At 43.2% G+C, this 16,249-nt stretch overlaps 1 protein-coding gene across 6 annotated transcripts in view; it reads right to left on the reverse strand.

The window, feature by feature from the left end:
* ILDR2 (immunoglobulin like domain containing receptor 2) overlaps positions 1 to 16,249 on the reverse strand; it is an 80,500-nt gene that overhangs the window by 39,370 nt on the left and 24,881 nt on the right. For all 6 annotated transcript variants that reach the window (XR_008682768.2, XR_016037341.1, XR_008682766.2 and 3 more), the window contains exons 2-3: positions 14,362 to 14,694; positions 13,209 to 13,328 (exon numbers count right to left, since the gene is read on the reverse strand). Coding sequence is in view for 3 of the 6 variants with exons in the window: in XM_055402775.2 (XP_055258750.2) it covers positions 13,209 to 13,328; positions 14,362 to 14,694 (453 nt within the window). In the remaining 3 variants the exon portion in view is untranslated. The remainder of the gene's footprint in view (positions 1 to 13,208; positions 13,329 to 14,361; positions 14,695 to 16,249) is intronic.

Below are 16,249 nucleotides of genomic sequence, written 5' to 3' on the forward strand. Positions count from 1 at the left end.
TGGTCTCCCACTCTTCTCCTACCCATGGCATTATTTTTGTATGTTAACAACAGACCATGTCCTGGTAACATCTCCCCAAGGTTCTAATCCCTTTTCCGTGGCTGGCCAGGTCCTCAATGCAGGACGTACTTACCTTCTGTACTAAGATAACTAGCTAATGAACTTCTGCTTCAGTCAAATCCATACCATGCACAGTCTACAAAACTCCGAAATATGTCCTGACAGAGTCCTCTAAGAATACTGCTCTGAGAGGGTGATCCTCCTCCATGCTCCTGATGACCACTGTACACACCTTCATGAGAACACATCTTGGTTGCAGTGATTCCTTTACATTTTTCTCCACTAGCAGGATGGAAACCCCTCTGGAGCAGGGACTGTGTCTATGGTGCATCCCTAAGAGCCTGGCACAAGCCTCACCTCACCCATCAGGACCTTGAAGTTCTCCCAGCAGCAAATCCCAAGTTTTCTATGCTAGACTTCTGATTTACTGTTCACCACAGTGCCTTTTATCCATCCCAGATGGAAATGGGCTCTTAATGAGGATCTAAAGGAACTGCCCATTCATTCAGCACTATGCTATGTACTGGAGAATATTTAGCAGCCCTGGACTCAGGGCTCAATGTCAGGAAGATCTTCAGGTCACTGAAATATCCCCAAATGCCATCTTGCCATCTCGGGGAACTGAAGCACCACCCTACCCCAACCCTACAAGCTGAAAGCCACCAGGCTAGGGTATTTTCAAGGCAGTCATTACAGCTGCTGCTGCCGCTGCTAAGTCACTTTGGTCATGTCCGACTCTGTGTGACCCCATAGACGGAAGCCCACCAGGCTCCCCGGTCCCTGGGATTCTCCAGGCAAGAACACTGGAGTGGGTTGCCATTTCCTTCTCCAATGTGTGAAAGTGAAAAGTGAAAGTGAAGTCGCTCAGTCATGTCCGACCCTTAGCGACCCCACGGACTGCAGCCTACCAGGCTCCTCCATCCATGGGATTTTCTAGGCAATAGTACTGGAGTGGCTTGCCATTGCCTTCTCCGAGTCATTACAGAGAGATCCCCAAATTGGTTTTTGTCTCTAGTCTTAAAACTTAAATCCAGATTCTGTTTCAAGCCTTTGAAGTACAATGGAAGGTACATAGGACAAACTTGTTTTCAGATTTTTAGATCTGCTACTTAATTACTTGATTAAGTAATTATCAGACACATATATAAGTAATAATAAGACACGTTATGTTATACACTGGAACTTATGAAAAGGAAAAATGGTACTTCCTTTCATCCATGTGGTGCCCAAACTACTGACAACATTGATATCTCCATCCATTTCTCTGAAATATACTAGCTTGGAGTCCTCCTTGGGTTTGCCAATATATTATAAAATGAACCTTCTGTTCAGGATAATCTAGAATGTTTTTCTTCCCCAGATCCTTGAGGTTCCCTCCTTTCCCCTTCTGCTTAATGCACATCTGGCCTTCATCATACTTCCAAGCTTTCCTAACATTCCCTGGATCCATTTTCAGTGATGTACTATATCCACCCCTATTGTCTCAGCTACTAACCCTTCAGAATGTTTCTCTCCTAAGTCTCTGAGAAGAGCAGATGTTTCTCTCTGGTCCTTTAAAGTGTAAAGTTGTTTCTATGACTATTTGGAATCCCCCCAAATTGGAAATTTCCCAAGGGCACACACATCTCTGTTTTTATTCTATATTCCCATGACAACCATGCATTCAATATATACAGTTCATGATTATCCATCACAAATGTGGAATAGCTTCTCTTTTATATTTTTAAACTATGTAAGCATTTCGTGTGTGTATTTTTTCTCTTCTTGTCCCTTTCATTTTAGTTCACTTCAAATTATAGGGAGTAATTCTGACACTGAATTCTCTCCACAAAATGACTGGTATCAGACCATCTGCAATTAACTGTTAATAAACGCTTCAGGCTTTTGGGCAGTGGTTGTAAGCTTAGCCTAAGGCACTGACTTCTATTCACACAGAATTCTAGAATCAGATTGTATTGCTACAAAGGATTTCAGAGGTCATCTAATCCATAATCCATTTCATATTTTCAAGAACCTGAGGTTCAGAGAGCTTAAGAATCTTACCCCAAATCACACAGCTGATTAATAATCAAACCAGGAGTAGAACCTGGGCCTATTCACGGGTATTCTTGTATCCTTCCCAATATCTCAGTCCGCCTCAAGCTTTGCTTGTTCTAAATTTAGAGACGTTAGAAATATGAAGCATTTCTAGTCTTTGCAATGAGCAAAGCAGAAATCTGTGTTTGTGGCATTATTGCTCTACTTGCATAACTCAAGTCTAATTTTTGGACTGGAGATGGTTAACAATTCAACACCTTTTGAAGCTGTGACCAGAAAATGATTACTGAATACATAACACAGGATGAGCTAATTAAAAGGTATTCACTGTGCTGCTGCAAACTACTAAAAGTAATAATAAAAATGATTGTGAAGCACTCTGCCTTTGCAAAGTGCTATAGTGATCCAACTCCCTAGTCTTAAAGAGTGAACAGATGCAAAGGTATTATTAGTAATATAACATGCTCAACTTGGCATGAGATGAAATGCTCAATACAGGTAGATTTGACTCCAAAATAGCATAGAGGAGGGTGGGATTTAATGGAAGAAGGAAATTTAGTTTCTTGGTGCCCAGTGTGATTTCCTGAGCTCACTGTGCTCCATCCATCAGACCAGCACAGATAGCACAGATGCAAAGGTATCAAAATGGCTAGTTTCCTTCACCAAAAAAGCCCAGGAGGTCCGAGGCTGACCTCAGGGGCACACAGCTTGATAGGCCTTGGATGGTCAGAACTCTGCCCTTTCCTCCATGGCCAGCCCCCTCTCAGTGTGAGGGGCTTGAGCATGGGGCATTTCCCAGAGCAAACTCAGAGGCACTATCCCCTCTGTGAACGAAAACCGGCAGCTGGCTCTGGAGAAAACTGCCGTCACTGTCTCCTGACTGGCTTTCAAGGGCTGCCATTCTTTCTTTCCAGAGCTGAGCCGATTTTCGGCGACGCCCACTCTCCCGCGGGCCCCAGCGCCACGGTCTGCCGGCCGCGTCCCCGCCCTCACGCGCACCAGCTTGGCGCGTTCGCCGCCGCCCGCCCGGTGCACCGACTACAATGCGCCCGGCGAGCTGACCCGGCTGCTCCCGCTCCCGCCCGGGTAACCACGGCAACCGCGGGCTTCAGGAATGCGCACTAATTGAAGGCCCAGTTTCCTCCCACAGTGATGAGCAACAAGTGAAGCAAAAATAGTGAGGCGGGATAAAGGCTTCGACGGAGGAAGCGGGGAGGGGAGAGCAGTCGCAGCTCGGGGCTGGGTGGTTGTGGGTGAGGGGAGGGCAATGAGTGCCTTCAAGACTTCGCTTGTTCTCCTAACAACCCAGGGCAGTGAAGAGCCTAAACGTCCTTTACCCTTCAGAAGTCTTCGCACACATTTTTCAATGAACAAGTAGTACCGCAAACCACCACCTCTTTGCCTGCTTCTAGTAAATGGATGGAGATGTACACAGTCCTGCAAAAGTGAAAGTGTTAGTTGCTCAGTGGTCTCAGACTCTTGGTGACCGCATGGACTGCAGCCCACCAGGCTCCTCCATCCATGGAATTCTCCAGGCAAGAATACTGGAGTGAGTTGTCATTCCCTTCTCCAGGGGATCTTCCCGCCCCAGGGTCTCCTGCATTGGCAGGAGCTACCAGGGAAGCTGGTGCACATCCATAGGCTCCCTAATTAGAATGCCTGCTAACATCCTGGGGTCAGCAGGTGAAGGTGAGCTGAAACTAATTTGCTCCCAGCTCCTCTGGCTCTTCTGTTCTCTATTTAAAAACAAAAAACCCTTACAGGTGATTATCTCTAAAGACGGGGTGATCATCACACCTGTATGCCTGTTGTCTTGATATAAATTATTTAAAGTATCCCCTTTTCACTCTCAAGAGTGTCCTAATTTGGACAAGAAATTATAAGGTTGTCCTATCTAAAGTCTTTCCAAGTCCATCCAGACCCTAATCCAAGTCTTAGGTGTTCCCCAAACCCTTCCGGCCTTCATCAAGTGGCCTGTATGACCTCATCCTTGTATGTAGGTCAGGTAGCAAACACTGTGTAATTAACTGAGAAACAGGGGCTTTCAACAGCTACCGAAACATCGCAACCAAAAGATTGCATGCTGGGACAGAATCCCTGAAACCCACTAGCAGGAAGATTCCCACGGGGCTGATTAGGGTCACCACGACACAGCACTGCACAGATGTCATCGGAAAAAACATGAACCTATTAACAGGATCGCCAATTCAGATGGCTCGTTAAAACCTCTGCCTATGGAACAGGCTAAAGGAAAATCGCTCTCTAGGACGAGTCCCAGAACACAGAATTCCCTGTAGAGGGATCCCTCAGATGAGGGGTGGCACACTGCAAATTAGATGTGGGGCATGGGAAGAAGTAGGAGAAGGAAACTAACATTTTGTTGTTGCTATGTAGTCGTTCACTTGTGTCCGACTCTTTGGTGACCCCCAGTCTGTAGCCTGCCAGGCTCTTCTGTCCATGGGCTTTACCAGGCAAGAATACTGGAGTGAATCGCCATTTCCTTCTCCAGGGGATCTTCCCAACCCAAGAATCAAACTTCCCAACCCAAGTCTCCCACATTGCAGGCGGATTCTTTACCCTTGAGTCACCAGGGAAGCCCCGAACTGACATGTACTGAGTTTGCGTTCTGTGCTGTTTAATCCTCACAATAGGTTTTCCATGTTAACTTTTATTTTTCCTCCCTCATTTTTACAGATAAGGAAACCATGACTCATCAACATTGAGTCATTAAAGGTTATATGGCTGCACAGAGTCCACATAAATGTGACCCCCCAAAGCCCCTGCCCTTCATAGTGGATCTTATCCAGTATCCAGACTGACCTTTGATCAAGATCAGGGTTTTGCAACCTTAGCACTATTAACATGTAGGGACAGGTAATCCTTTATTGGAGGTGGGAGGGCTGTGCATTGTTGGATATTCAGCAGTTTCCTTGGTTTCTACCCGCTAGATGCCATAGCATCCCACAAGCTGTGACAACCAAAATGTTTCCAAATATTGCCAAATATCTTCTGGGGGGCAAAAGTGAATCAGTAGCCTAGATATTTAATATCAATACACTTTTTAACTTTTATTGTATTGTTCTCTCATTGCCTCAGAAATATAATACTCATCTTTATCAAAAGATGGTAACTTATATAGGGACAGAACAGTGCCTTTTATTTATTTTGTATCCTCCCTGTGTTAGGGACATAGTATGCAAACAAGACTGGTTAAAAGTTAAATCATAATGCAAATACAAGTCACACTTGAAACAAAACTGACTCCATTCCATGATGCCCATCAAAGAACAAGGTTGTGATTATGCCATAAAGAGGCGTGAAGGTTTCTTGCAAAGAGTGAAAAGCATGATCTCCAGTCGTTGGAGCAACCACAAACCCCACATCACTCCTCAGATGGTAGAAGGCTCACTGACAGCCAGTAAACAGAATCAACTTCTTATTGATGCCTGGCTGATTTTTCTGCCTCTTCCTTCTTCTCCACCCCTTCAACACGTTACTCTGGTTCTTCTCAAAACCAAGATCAACAGAGGCGTGTAGGTAAGCTCAGAGCAGAGTAGGCCAGAATTAAGAGAAAGGGCTGGGAGAAAAGCCAGTGGGTCTGGGGCCTAAAAAGCTCTCTCCCGATTTTAGTTCTGTGTCTCTGCTTTCCTGGCAGCCAGTGCAGTTATCTCGACTCTTCTGGAAATCTGACGATGGATAGAATAGGTCCACCTTCCAAGAGGAATCAACTCCACTTTAAGTCTTTCATTTGAAACCATGATAGCTGAAATATAATCGAGTCTACAAATGAAAATGTAGGAACAGCCCAAATGGAAGATGTTCCAAAGGAGTAACCTCCAGATTTATGGCTAGAGTGTGGCTGTAATTAATACCTTCTCTCCTTTTGGCCAGGAGTAAACTTTTTTTCTCCTCCAATTCTTTTCTCCTCTTCCTGTTTGTAAATCTTAGAGAGAAATAGCAGCAGCCACTCTCAGAGATCAAAGTTTTAGCAGGCAACAAAGACCTCTGAGGAGTCTGTTGCCATGGGAACTCTCTGAGCTGAAGCCCTTCTAATCGGCAAATCTCCTTGGTTAGCAGCATGGGCTGGCAGGGAGGAAGAGAAGGGGGAGGGGAGTCTTGGCAACAAGTAATCTTTCTAAACAGCCAGAACTAATGGCGGGGGGAGGGGGGGGGCGGGTAGTACAATGGGATTCAAATTGAGGCAGTGCTGACAGAGGGTGTGTGCCTGAGATTTCTGCACAGCCACAGAAACACACTCCTATCAAAAATCCCTAAAGTGGACCACTAGTTCTGAGATGTCCCTCCCTAGAATTCCCTGATTTCTCATTATGTTCTTAATGGCTTTTTAATGCTAGCAGACCAAAAAGTTGATTTTAGACCAGAATAACAATTTCAGGCACAGTATTGTGAATAATTTGATTTTTTAAAAATTTAATGTATGCCTGTTTCTCCACCTCTTGTGAAGGTAATATATGCTGTACTTCAGGATAACTCACAGGAGGAGATGGAAGGGAAAACAGAAGCATGACAGGAAAACATAGGTAATTCTGCTGCATTACCTTCACAGGGAAGAATCAATTCCAACTTAGTGCCTACTCACAAGGACCTGCTGGGAGCAAGCCTATTTCTGGCCTCCTGGAATAGCATTGCATTTGGCCTAAAAAGAAGCAGAAATTGATGAATTCCATAAAGATATAAACTCTGTGTTTTTGCCTGCCTGGCATTCTTTTCTTCTTCATTTGGAAACAAATGTCCAATTTCTCTTTATGAAGCTACTACTATTCCCTTCAATTCATATGGTTCATTTGGGGCTGGTGGTACCCTATGTTCCTCTCAGAATGCACAGCCCACCCCCAGCAATAGGATTTTTGCCACACTATGGAAAGAGGCAGTTTATCCTCCTGAGATCAAAGGTGTTAAAGATCTGCTAGGGGTCACATTTGGAGACAGCCTGCTGGAGATGGAGATATTTAAAACATAATCTGAACACTGGAACTCAGCCATGCTTGAAGTTAGGAATACCCTTGGGCTTACTGGTTACAGTAAAGAGTCTGCCTGCAGTGCTGGAGACCCAGGTTTGATCCCTGGGTCAGGAACATCCCATGGAGAAGGAAACAGCAACCCACTCCAGTATTCTTGCCTGGAGAATCCCATGGATGGAAGATCCTGGCAAGCTACAGTCCATGGGGTCGCAAAGGGTCGGACATGACTGAGCAACTTCACTTTCACTTTACTGGTTACCTAAGCCAAAAAGTTCCCCTAAGCCAAGTTTGAGAATCTGTCCCTTGCAATTAAAGAGTTCTGAAGAACACAATAGTTAGCTCTGGGTGGTGAGTTTTTTAAAAGATATTTTCTTCTCTTGTGTTTTCTGTTTTGTTTGGTTTTTATAATAAAGAGGTATCACTTTTCCTAAAACAGAGCAGTATTAAACAAAACAGGACAGCAGTATTTGGGCATCACCTACATAGAGTTAATTCTGCAATTTGTGGATATTTTAGATAAAGTCAAAATTATAGAAAGGACGCTAAAGCCATCTTGTTTATCCTGATAACCTGGACAAGAGAACCTGTTCCACGTTGAAACAGGCTCATGTCGTTACTCTTTTCTCAGTCCAGAGGCACAAGTGTTCATTGTCCCCTAAAGGGGCCCTTTCCCCTTTATGACCCAGAGGGAGGATAAGGGGATGAGGGAGGTGGGAGGGGGGTTCAGGAAGGGGAACTCATGTACACCCGGAGCGGATTCATGTCAATGTATGGCAAAACCAACCAATATAATATTGTAAAATAATTAGCCTCCAATAAAAAAAAAATAAAGGGGCCCTTTGCCTCCTTTTTTCTTTTGGCCCTTAAGAAACAAGCTATCACATGAGACATCAGAAAGAAGGGGTCAGGCCCTTACATTGTGCACAGAAAGAAGTAAGAACAAGGGGAGCTGCCTTTAGATTTTAAAATAGCAACTTCCCTACTTGAGCCTTCCTGAATGGCGAAGTCCTTTTCCTGCCAGCTGGAACTGCCCGAGGGAACTTTATTCCTATTCAAACAGTGGCATGGTTCCAGGTTATAAACAGATTGTTCCTGATCCTAGACCAATGTCTAATCTCAGGGTGACAGATTTTCTGGACACTTCCACCTTCTGTAACTGTCTGCTGGCATGGCTCTACAATCCCAAACATCTCTCTAAATATTTCTAAGGTACCTGTCACTATCATCTCAAAGCACCCTAAACACCACGTGCATTTCTTCAGAATGACTCTACCTTCTGAATCATCAAAAAGAGATTAAAAAGTGTTCAGTACAGTGTTTGAGTTTAATGGTGAATCAGTGGTTATCCTCGCATTTCTCTAAATCACATCTTTGGATATTTCTGAACCTTTGAAAGAAGCATCAGCAACAATTCATAGATAGTTCAGACATATGGGGCAAAGAAGGTAGGTCATACTCAGTGGGGAGGTAAGCAGTAAAGACAGGATAACTATGTCTTTGAAGTGAGGGCCTAGGTTAATGATTATAGAGTTTCACTGAGAAATGAAATGAAGTACTAAAGCAAATCTGGGACAAGTAAAAACCATTACCTAAAGCAGCAGTTACATTTTTGAAAACATGATTGATGCCAGGGAGCATTCTATAGCTTCGTAATATAGATAGGTTGTGTGGTATTGTGGCTTCAACCATATTTCCTGATGGTTCTGTCACTAGGAAAAATTTAAATACCTAGATAAAGAATCATGACCAATGAGATTAAATGATGTTATATCTCACTTGAGACTGTAAACATTTATTGTATTAACACTTCATAAGTCAACAAATACATACTCAGCATTGACTAATATTTAAGAGGTACAAAGCAAGTATTAGTTACAGATTCTGCCCATTTATCATTTAAAAAAACATTCACTTAAACTTCTTTATTCTAGAAACTCTGCAAACCAATGCAAATGGATGAATGAGAGCTGGTCCTGGCCATTGAAAAGCTCATGTTCCAGCGCTCCTGAGAAGGGTCCAATGTTGTAAGGGACAGTAAGACGAATGTACATGCAGTACCAATGTCACCACTGACAGGAAGTCAGACTAGAGTATAAGACTGGTAAGGCTCTGTCCTTGGCCCTTTTCACTTTATATAATCTTTCTGGGTGACTCATCTATTCTTTCATGGCTGTGACTATCATTCATGAATCTCTAATCCCTGTTTTTGCACTGAGTTCCAGACCATATTTCTACTGTCATCAAGACATCTCACATTCCATGTATTAAGAACCAAACTCATTTTCCGGCCTCTCCAGCCTGGTTTCCAATCTGTAGCCTCTCCCTTGGTTGACAGAACAGTTGGCCACCCAGTCAACTATAAACCATGGTGTCCTTTTGACACCCCTCTCTCTCAATGTCCATCACTTCCCTCTGAGAAGAGTTCCCATGCTGTCTGCCCTCAGCTCACTACTCTGGTTCCGAATCTCGTGCCCTTTCACCCTGCTGCTGCAGGCCCATAACTGAGCCCTCTGTTCCAGTGCCCCTGTCTAATGCATTGTCTACCCTGCCACTGTTGCTCTGATCCTGAACTCTAATCTCATTCGTCTGTGATGGCTTCTTCACTGGCTCCTCAGAGTCTTCAGATGGAACACAAAGTGCTTAGTCTGATATATAAGACACTTCATAATCTTCTCCAACTTTATCTTTGTGAGTATAACGAAAAAAACAAATTCTTCTTAACTTTGCCTCTGATTCATCCCTTTAACTATCTCCCTTACTAATTGGGCATCTGAAATTCTACAGCTTTCTATTCCTCAAGCTGTGATCATCCTCTAAGAAGAGCTCGTTTCAGTTCCTACAAGCCTCCATCAAGTTTATTCGGATTCTTGTGGAATCAGTTCTTTTAACACTGACCTACCACAAAAGACCACGGTGCATTCCCACTGGCTTCCTTTTGAGTGAATGCTATCCTGTATGTTCTTGTAACCAACTTGTAACCCTTTTATCTCTGTCAAGAGGACTGAATTACCAGGAAGTTATTTTCTCATTTATCAGAGTAGTCACAGCACTCTTATTCATCTACTTTTTAAACCAATAATTTTAAATTTGAAGTAAAGCTCAAAAATAAATGAGTTGAACACCTTTTCCTATAAATACCTGATACAATAACTCAAAAGAAATCTTCCACCTTCTTAAGGACATAGAAATTAATACTCCTAAGAACACTGCATCTTCAGATGTCTCTCCAATTGTTAACAGTTCTTTCTTTATCCTGAGACAGACTCCCTCCCTTTGTAACTTCCACTCCTGGCTCTAGTTTTACCTAGCTACATAGGCTAAGTTTCCAATCTCTCCTACACAATTTCACTTCAGACATCTGGAGAGACTTCCCATGCTCCCTTTCCCAAGTCCTCTTTCATAAGACCGAATCCTCCCAGTTCCTCCAACTGTTCCTCATAGTAAGTTCAGTGACCACAAGTGGCTTGTGACGGTTGTAGTCAGCATTATCTTCCTACAGAGGTCTTTATCTCCTTGAGGTTGACTTCAGAAATCAGGTTGCTCTATTGATCTCACACAGAAAGAATACCTCATGAACAGGCCTGAAGGATATAACCACTAAATAATTAGAATTTTAAAAACTGTGACAATGTTTTGAAAAATTCCATAATAGGGTGTCAAGACCAAGAAGATTCAGAATGTTGCATTTGGAAAGTAAATACTGCATTCAGAAAATTTTCCTAGATTTCAAACTAACACCTTTAATTAACTAACACAACCAGTGTTGCCCTAAAAAGTTTACATGGCAAATTTACCATGCTTTGAACATTTCTAATTAATGTGGGATACAGGCTTCCCCAGTGGCTCAGTGGAAAAGAATCTGCCTGCAATGCAGGAGACGCAGTAGGAGTCACGGGTTCGATCCCTGGGTTGGGAAGATCCCCGGGAGAAGGAAATGCAACAGACTCCAGTATTCTTCTCTGGGAAATTTCACGGACAGAGGAGCCTGGTAGGCTACAGTCCCTGGGGTTGCAAAAGAGTCAGACACAACTTAGCAACTAAACAACAATAGCAGAATTACGTGTTTCTCCTCCCTAAGAACTCCACTGTGTATCTGTTTACCTCACAAATGTGCTGCTTCTGTCTGATTTGCAGCATCCACATTTGGCCTTTCTGATCCCTTTTTAGGATAACACTAATTTTTCTTATCTTCTCTCCCATCATTGCTGACCCTTTTCATCTGAGCCTTCCCCTCACCCACCTTTTGGTCCTGAGGATAGCATCTTTGCCCAAGTTACTCTGTAGGTTTCAATCCAGAGGAATGCCCTTCATGTACTTCAGCACATCCTCTAATGACAAGGCTTTCACTCTGTTTATTTCCCCACATTTGCAGAACTGGGACCAAGTTATTTCAAGTGGTTTTTACCTGGCCTCCTTTTCCTGCACAAGCAATTACTTTGCTGCAAATGGTTGCACTAGCCAAATAACTTGTGTTCACAATTAGCTAATTGCAGGCTCAATGAGCCACTTGTTCCTTCAAACTTGACCATTAGAGTTGTGTTATTAGGCAGAAATTTATCTTTTTAATTCCTACAAATTTACAGAGTCACAGCAGGTCCTGAATCTGACTTCCCTGTAGTCTTTTACAATGTCAATATAAACCTTTTACATTTTTATTTCCTTTTGAATATATGTCATATTTCCCTTTCTTTTACAGATCACAGCAGTTAACTCATTGCAGCATGCCAGGCTCCTCTGTCCTTCACTATCTCCCAGGATTTGCTCAAATTCATGTGCTTTGAGTCAGTGATGTTACCTAATCATCTCATCCTCTGTTGCCCCCTTCTCCTCTTGCCTTCAATCTTTCCCAGCCTAAGGGTCTCTTCCCATGACTTGGCTCTTCACATCAGGTGGCCAAAGTATTGGAGTTTTAGCTTCAGCATCAGTCCTTCTAGTGAATATTCAGGGTCAATTTCCTTTAGGATTGACTGATTTGATCTCCTTTCAGTCCAAGGGACTCTCAAGAGTTTTCTCCAGCACCACAATTTGAAAGCATCAATTTGTTGATTATTATTAAAGGGTTAATAATTAATAAATAGTTACCTTAGTCCATTTTGTAAACTGTAAAATCAAGGCAACAGTAAACCTGATTTGCCAGTCATGACAGAGTAACACTAAACATCCTCAGTAGAAAATTCCGTTTTCTCCCTGGTCACTGAATTTCTCACAGGGGGTAAAAAGTAACCTTTAATTTTATTTGCCTCTAAAAGAAAGCACCTTATTTGTGCCCCCAAATTGTTATCACCTGGTTTCTTAGACGCTACAAAAAATGTAATTTCTTTTGAAAATGGCTTCAAGGATGTACATTTTATCCTATCGTTAATGCTGTTTCTTGTCTTAATTTCTGTATGTTTTATTCCAATTTTCTTGTTCAACTAACATTTATAGAGCCTGAAATACGTGCTCTGTTCTTCAGTTTTATACAAGGAGGTCATCTCCCACTGACAGTCTTCTAAGCCACAAAAGAGAAAAGTAGCCAGAAGTAATGAGTTTTCACTTATGAGGGAATTAATATTAATAAGGATGAGATTATATTTGCTTTGAGACTAATTCAGGCACTTTAGCTTTCAAGAAATTTGCCCTCCAATTACACACCAGCAGGTCAACCCCAGAGCTCTTTGCACTGGGTGCCTTTTCTTATTAAAAGTGCACAGCCATCTTTCCTTAGGATTGCCTTAAGGGGAGATAACTGAATGGGAAAAAGACGCCCAAAGGCCTCAGGAGATCCTAACACACCAGTGAACTCCTGTCTCTACCCTGCTTCAAAGGCGGCTGGCATTTTCCTCACTAGCAGCATATGTAAAGAATAAGCAGAAAGAAATCAGGGTTAAAGGTACAAGTGGAAAGGAGGAGAAAAAAGCTAAGCAAGAAGAAGAAACATTTAGGCAATGCGAAAAAGGGGGTCACAGCAGCCAAGAAACAAAATACAACAGATACTGCTCCTGCTCATAAAGAACATATTCTAAAATCAGTTTGTGCACCGAAGATAAAGCCCGTGTGTGCAACCTGCTGATACACGCAGGGAGAAGTGAGAAGAAGGAGCAGTACAAGCGGTCTAAGATGAAAATATTGCTGAGGGCTGTCACCTACCCAGCACCAGTACTTCCACGGAATCCTCGTTCTTGCCCTCCAGGTCATCAGGGGTGGTGATGATACAGTAATACAGTCCGCTGTCTCCCCACATGAGTTTTCCAATTTGAAGATCTGCGTCTGTTATCACAAAGAGAAGGACCTGGTTCTAATTTCTGTCCTTTGAAGAAAACACTGAACAACAGAGGGTGGGTGGAAGTGGGGTGCTTCTGGGTGTCTGCAGTGTTCTATTTTTTCACCTGAATGGTGGTTGATGTGATGTTTGCTTTATTGGAAACAAACAACAAAACAATGATAAAATCTATCATCCCTAAGGTGAGAGAATTCACACACAGAAACTGGTCTAGTTGTAGGCTGGTTTCAGGAATAGAACCCTTGCTTTCAACCAGGCTAACAGAGGCCCCTGAAAGCCAAGTAAATTCCAGAATTAACCTGGACTCCTGGAAATGAGCTGAGTTCACAGGAAGTGAAAAGTGTTAGTCACTCAGCCGTATCTGACTCTTTGAGACCCAATAGACTGTTAGCCCACCAGGCTCTTCTGTCCATGGGATTTTCCAGGCAAGAATACTGGAGAGGATTGCCATTTCCTTCTCCAGGGGATCTTCCAAACCCAGAAATGGAAACTGGGTTTCCTGCATTGCAGGCAGAGTCTTTACCATCTGAGCCACCAGGGAAGCCCAAGACTGGTTCACAGGAGATCTTCAAAATTCCAATAATCAAGTAGGTTATACCAGACTTCGGACCTTTTCTTGTCCAAAGATTTAGGGACCAGGAGAAAAAGTGGAACAGATGCAAAACTGCCTGGGACTTGGGCCATGCACTGACCTGGCTCTGCACTTACACACATGCATCCCTTTTCCCAGCAAAGAACTTCTTAGAGAAGTTTACTTTCTGAGTTAAGGGCAATAAAGGCTGGTGTCAAGGTGTAAAGTATTTGACTGAGAAAGCTTTCACTAGACCTATTTCAATTCAGTGCTAATAATAAATTTATTATCAGAATAAAGGTCAAGCTCATGAAAGCGTCTTGATGCTATCATCTCCCATAAAATCAAAGTCTTGAGAGACTGAAAAAGTGCATGGCTGACATCCTCTTGCACCTGTGAAGAATGAAACCAACCTCCCTCCCATTCCTTAAAAACAGAGGCATTATTACCATGAACAATCGTGATCTCTCTGCCCCTGTAGAAATCTCCCAGGGTCACAGTCGAGCCCTGTTTAGAAGCTACCACTCGAACAGTCCTCCTGCTGTCTAAGCAATCCAAGTAAGGGTCCCATTCCAGGTTTCTTTTACTGAGAGACTGGGTGCGTGGAGATGACATGCCCAGGGATTCCCCCATGCGATCCTGGCAGTAGGACTTGAACTTCCACTGGACGACTGCCGGCTGATGGGAGGACGTAGAGAAGTGGCAGTGGAGCACAGTGGGCTGGAAGAGCATGGCCACCTTCTTCTTGTCGGGCACTGTAACCTGAAGGCCTTCAGCCATGGCTGCAAAACAGAAAGAAGATGTCCAAACAGCATCTGTGTCCTGGACCTCACCTCACCCTACACAGGCGTGCCTTTCTGCCTTACCTTCCTAACCTGTCCCTTGCCTGGTTGTTTCCATCACAATGAATAACATCAATATCTACCTGGTTGCCCTGCCCAGAAACCTGCTCTCATTCCTAATACCCAGTTGGTCACAAAGTCAGGTCGACGTGACCTCTTAACATCTTTAATATTTCCATCCCCTTCTTTAACCCCACTACCATTGCTTCCGTGTATGTTCTCCTCATTTTTTGCCTATAATTTTGCAATAATCTCTTGTCTGGTCTCTCCACCTGCAGTTGCCCACATGTATCCATTCTCCTTGCTATAATTTCAGGTTATCTTTCTAAACCTGACTGTTATGGCTCTCCTCCTTAAAATCCTTCACTCATCCTCCATGGCCTTCAGAACAAAACCCAGAGTTCTCAGCAAGGCCTTTAAGGTGCTTCATCGTCTAACTCTTCCTCAGCCTCACTTCGTGCAGCACCTGTCTCAGCATCAACCTCAGAGGACACCAAACTAACAGCTTCCCTAAGTGGGATGTGCTGTATCACACCTCTAGATCTTGGCACATAATGTTTCTTGTTTATGGAAAGCTTTTTCCTCACTTATCTTCCTGGGAAACTCTTTTTCATCTTTTAAAACCCAGTTCAAAGCCTTCTTGTCAAGCCTTCTCTGACCAGTCAATCTATTTATCACTTCCTCCTTTGCGCCATAGTGTCCCCAGCATTCTCCGTCAGACATTTACTATAATAATTTCGCAAGTTCTTATTTTCACACCATCAGACTTGTCGGGTCAAGTAAGTAATGTGTCTTACTTAGCTGTCCTGGCTCCTGAAGCCCATAGACACTAAACTATTTGATAAATGAGGACAATGAATCCAGGAAGTGTGAATTTAGGAGGAAGTGACTTCCCTTCTAGCTGGTGACCAAGCAAAGGAGACAGAGATTAAGGGAGAAAGAAGGCTTTGACAGAAATGGAGAATTTCAGATCAAAAGCAGTAGAACAAGTTCAAAAGCTTTGAAGGTGATCCAAAAAGAGGTGGGGGGAGACTAGAAAGCAGACGAGAAGTTTAAGTGGTTAAAAAGATCAATTTGAAGCTTGGTGTCCAAGAAAGAGAGGGAAGTTTCTATGAATGAAAGCCCAGGGGAGTGTTTGAGAGGCAAAGGGCTTCTATGAACTCAATGGTTAGGTCTAGAAACTCCAGACAAAGAGAACACAACTTCTTCAGGTTACTGGGAGAGTTAAGAGTTTCTAACTTGGTCTAATTCTGTTTTGTAACAGAAGCAGAATCATGATGAGAAGCAAAAAAAGGAATATGAAGAGAAAGATAGGCTAAAGAGGTCCAGAGTTGAAACCAGGAGGCTGCCAAGCCACCTTCAGGTAGCTTGAGGCAAAGAGTTTCACCCTAGAATTGCAGGTGGACTTCAGAGGCAGAAGGACGAGTTTCCTAGGGGGGCCTACTGTCCTTCATTACTGCCCATGGTCACGATGACATCCCACAAAGCAAACTCA

Source organism: Moschus berezovskii, chromosome 4 (assembly GCF_049115385.1).
Source record: "Moschus berezovskii isolate FMDL1 chromosome 4, NW_MosBer_1.0, whole genome shotgun sequence".
Taxonomy (NCBI): domain Eukaryota; kingdom Metazoa; phylum Chordata; class Mammalia; order Artiodactyla; family Moschidae; genus Moschus; species Moschus berezovskii.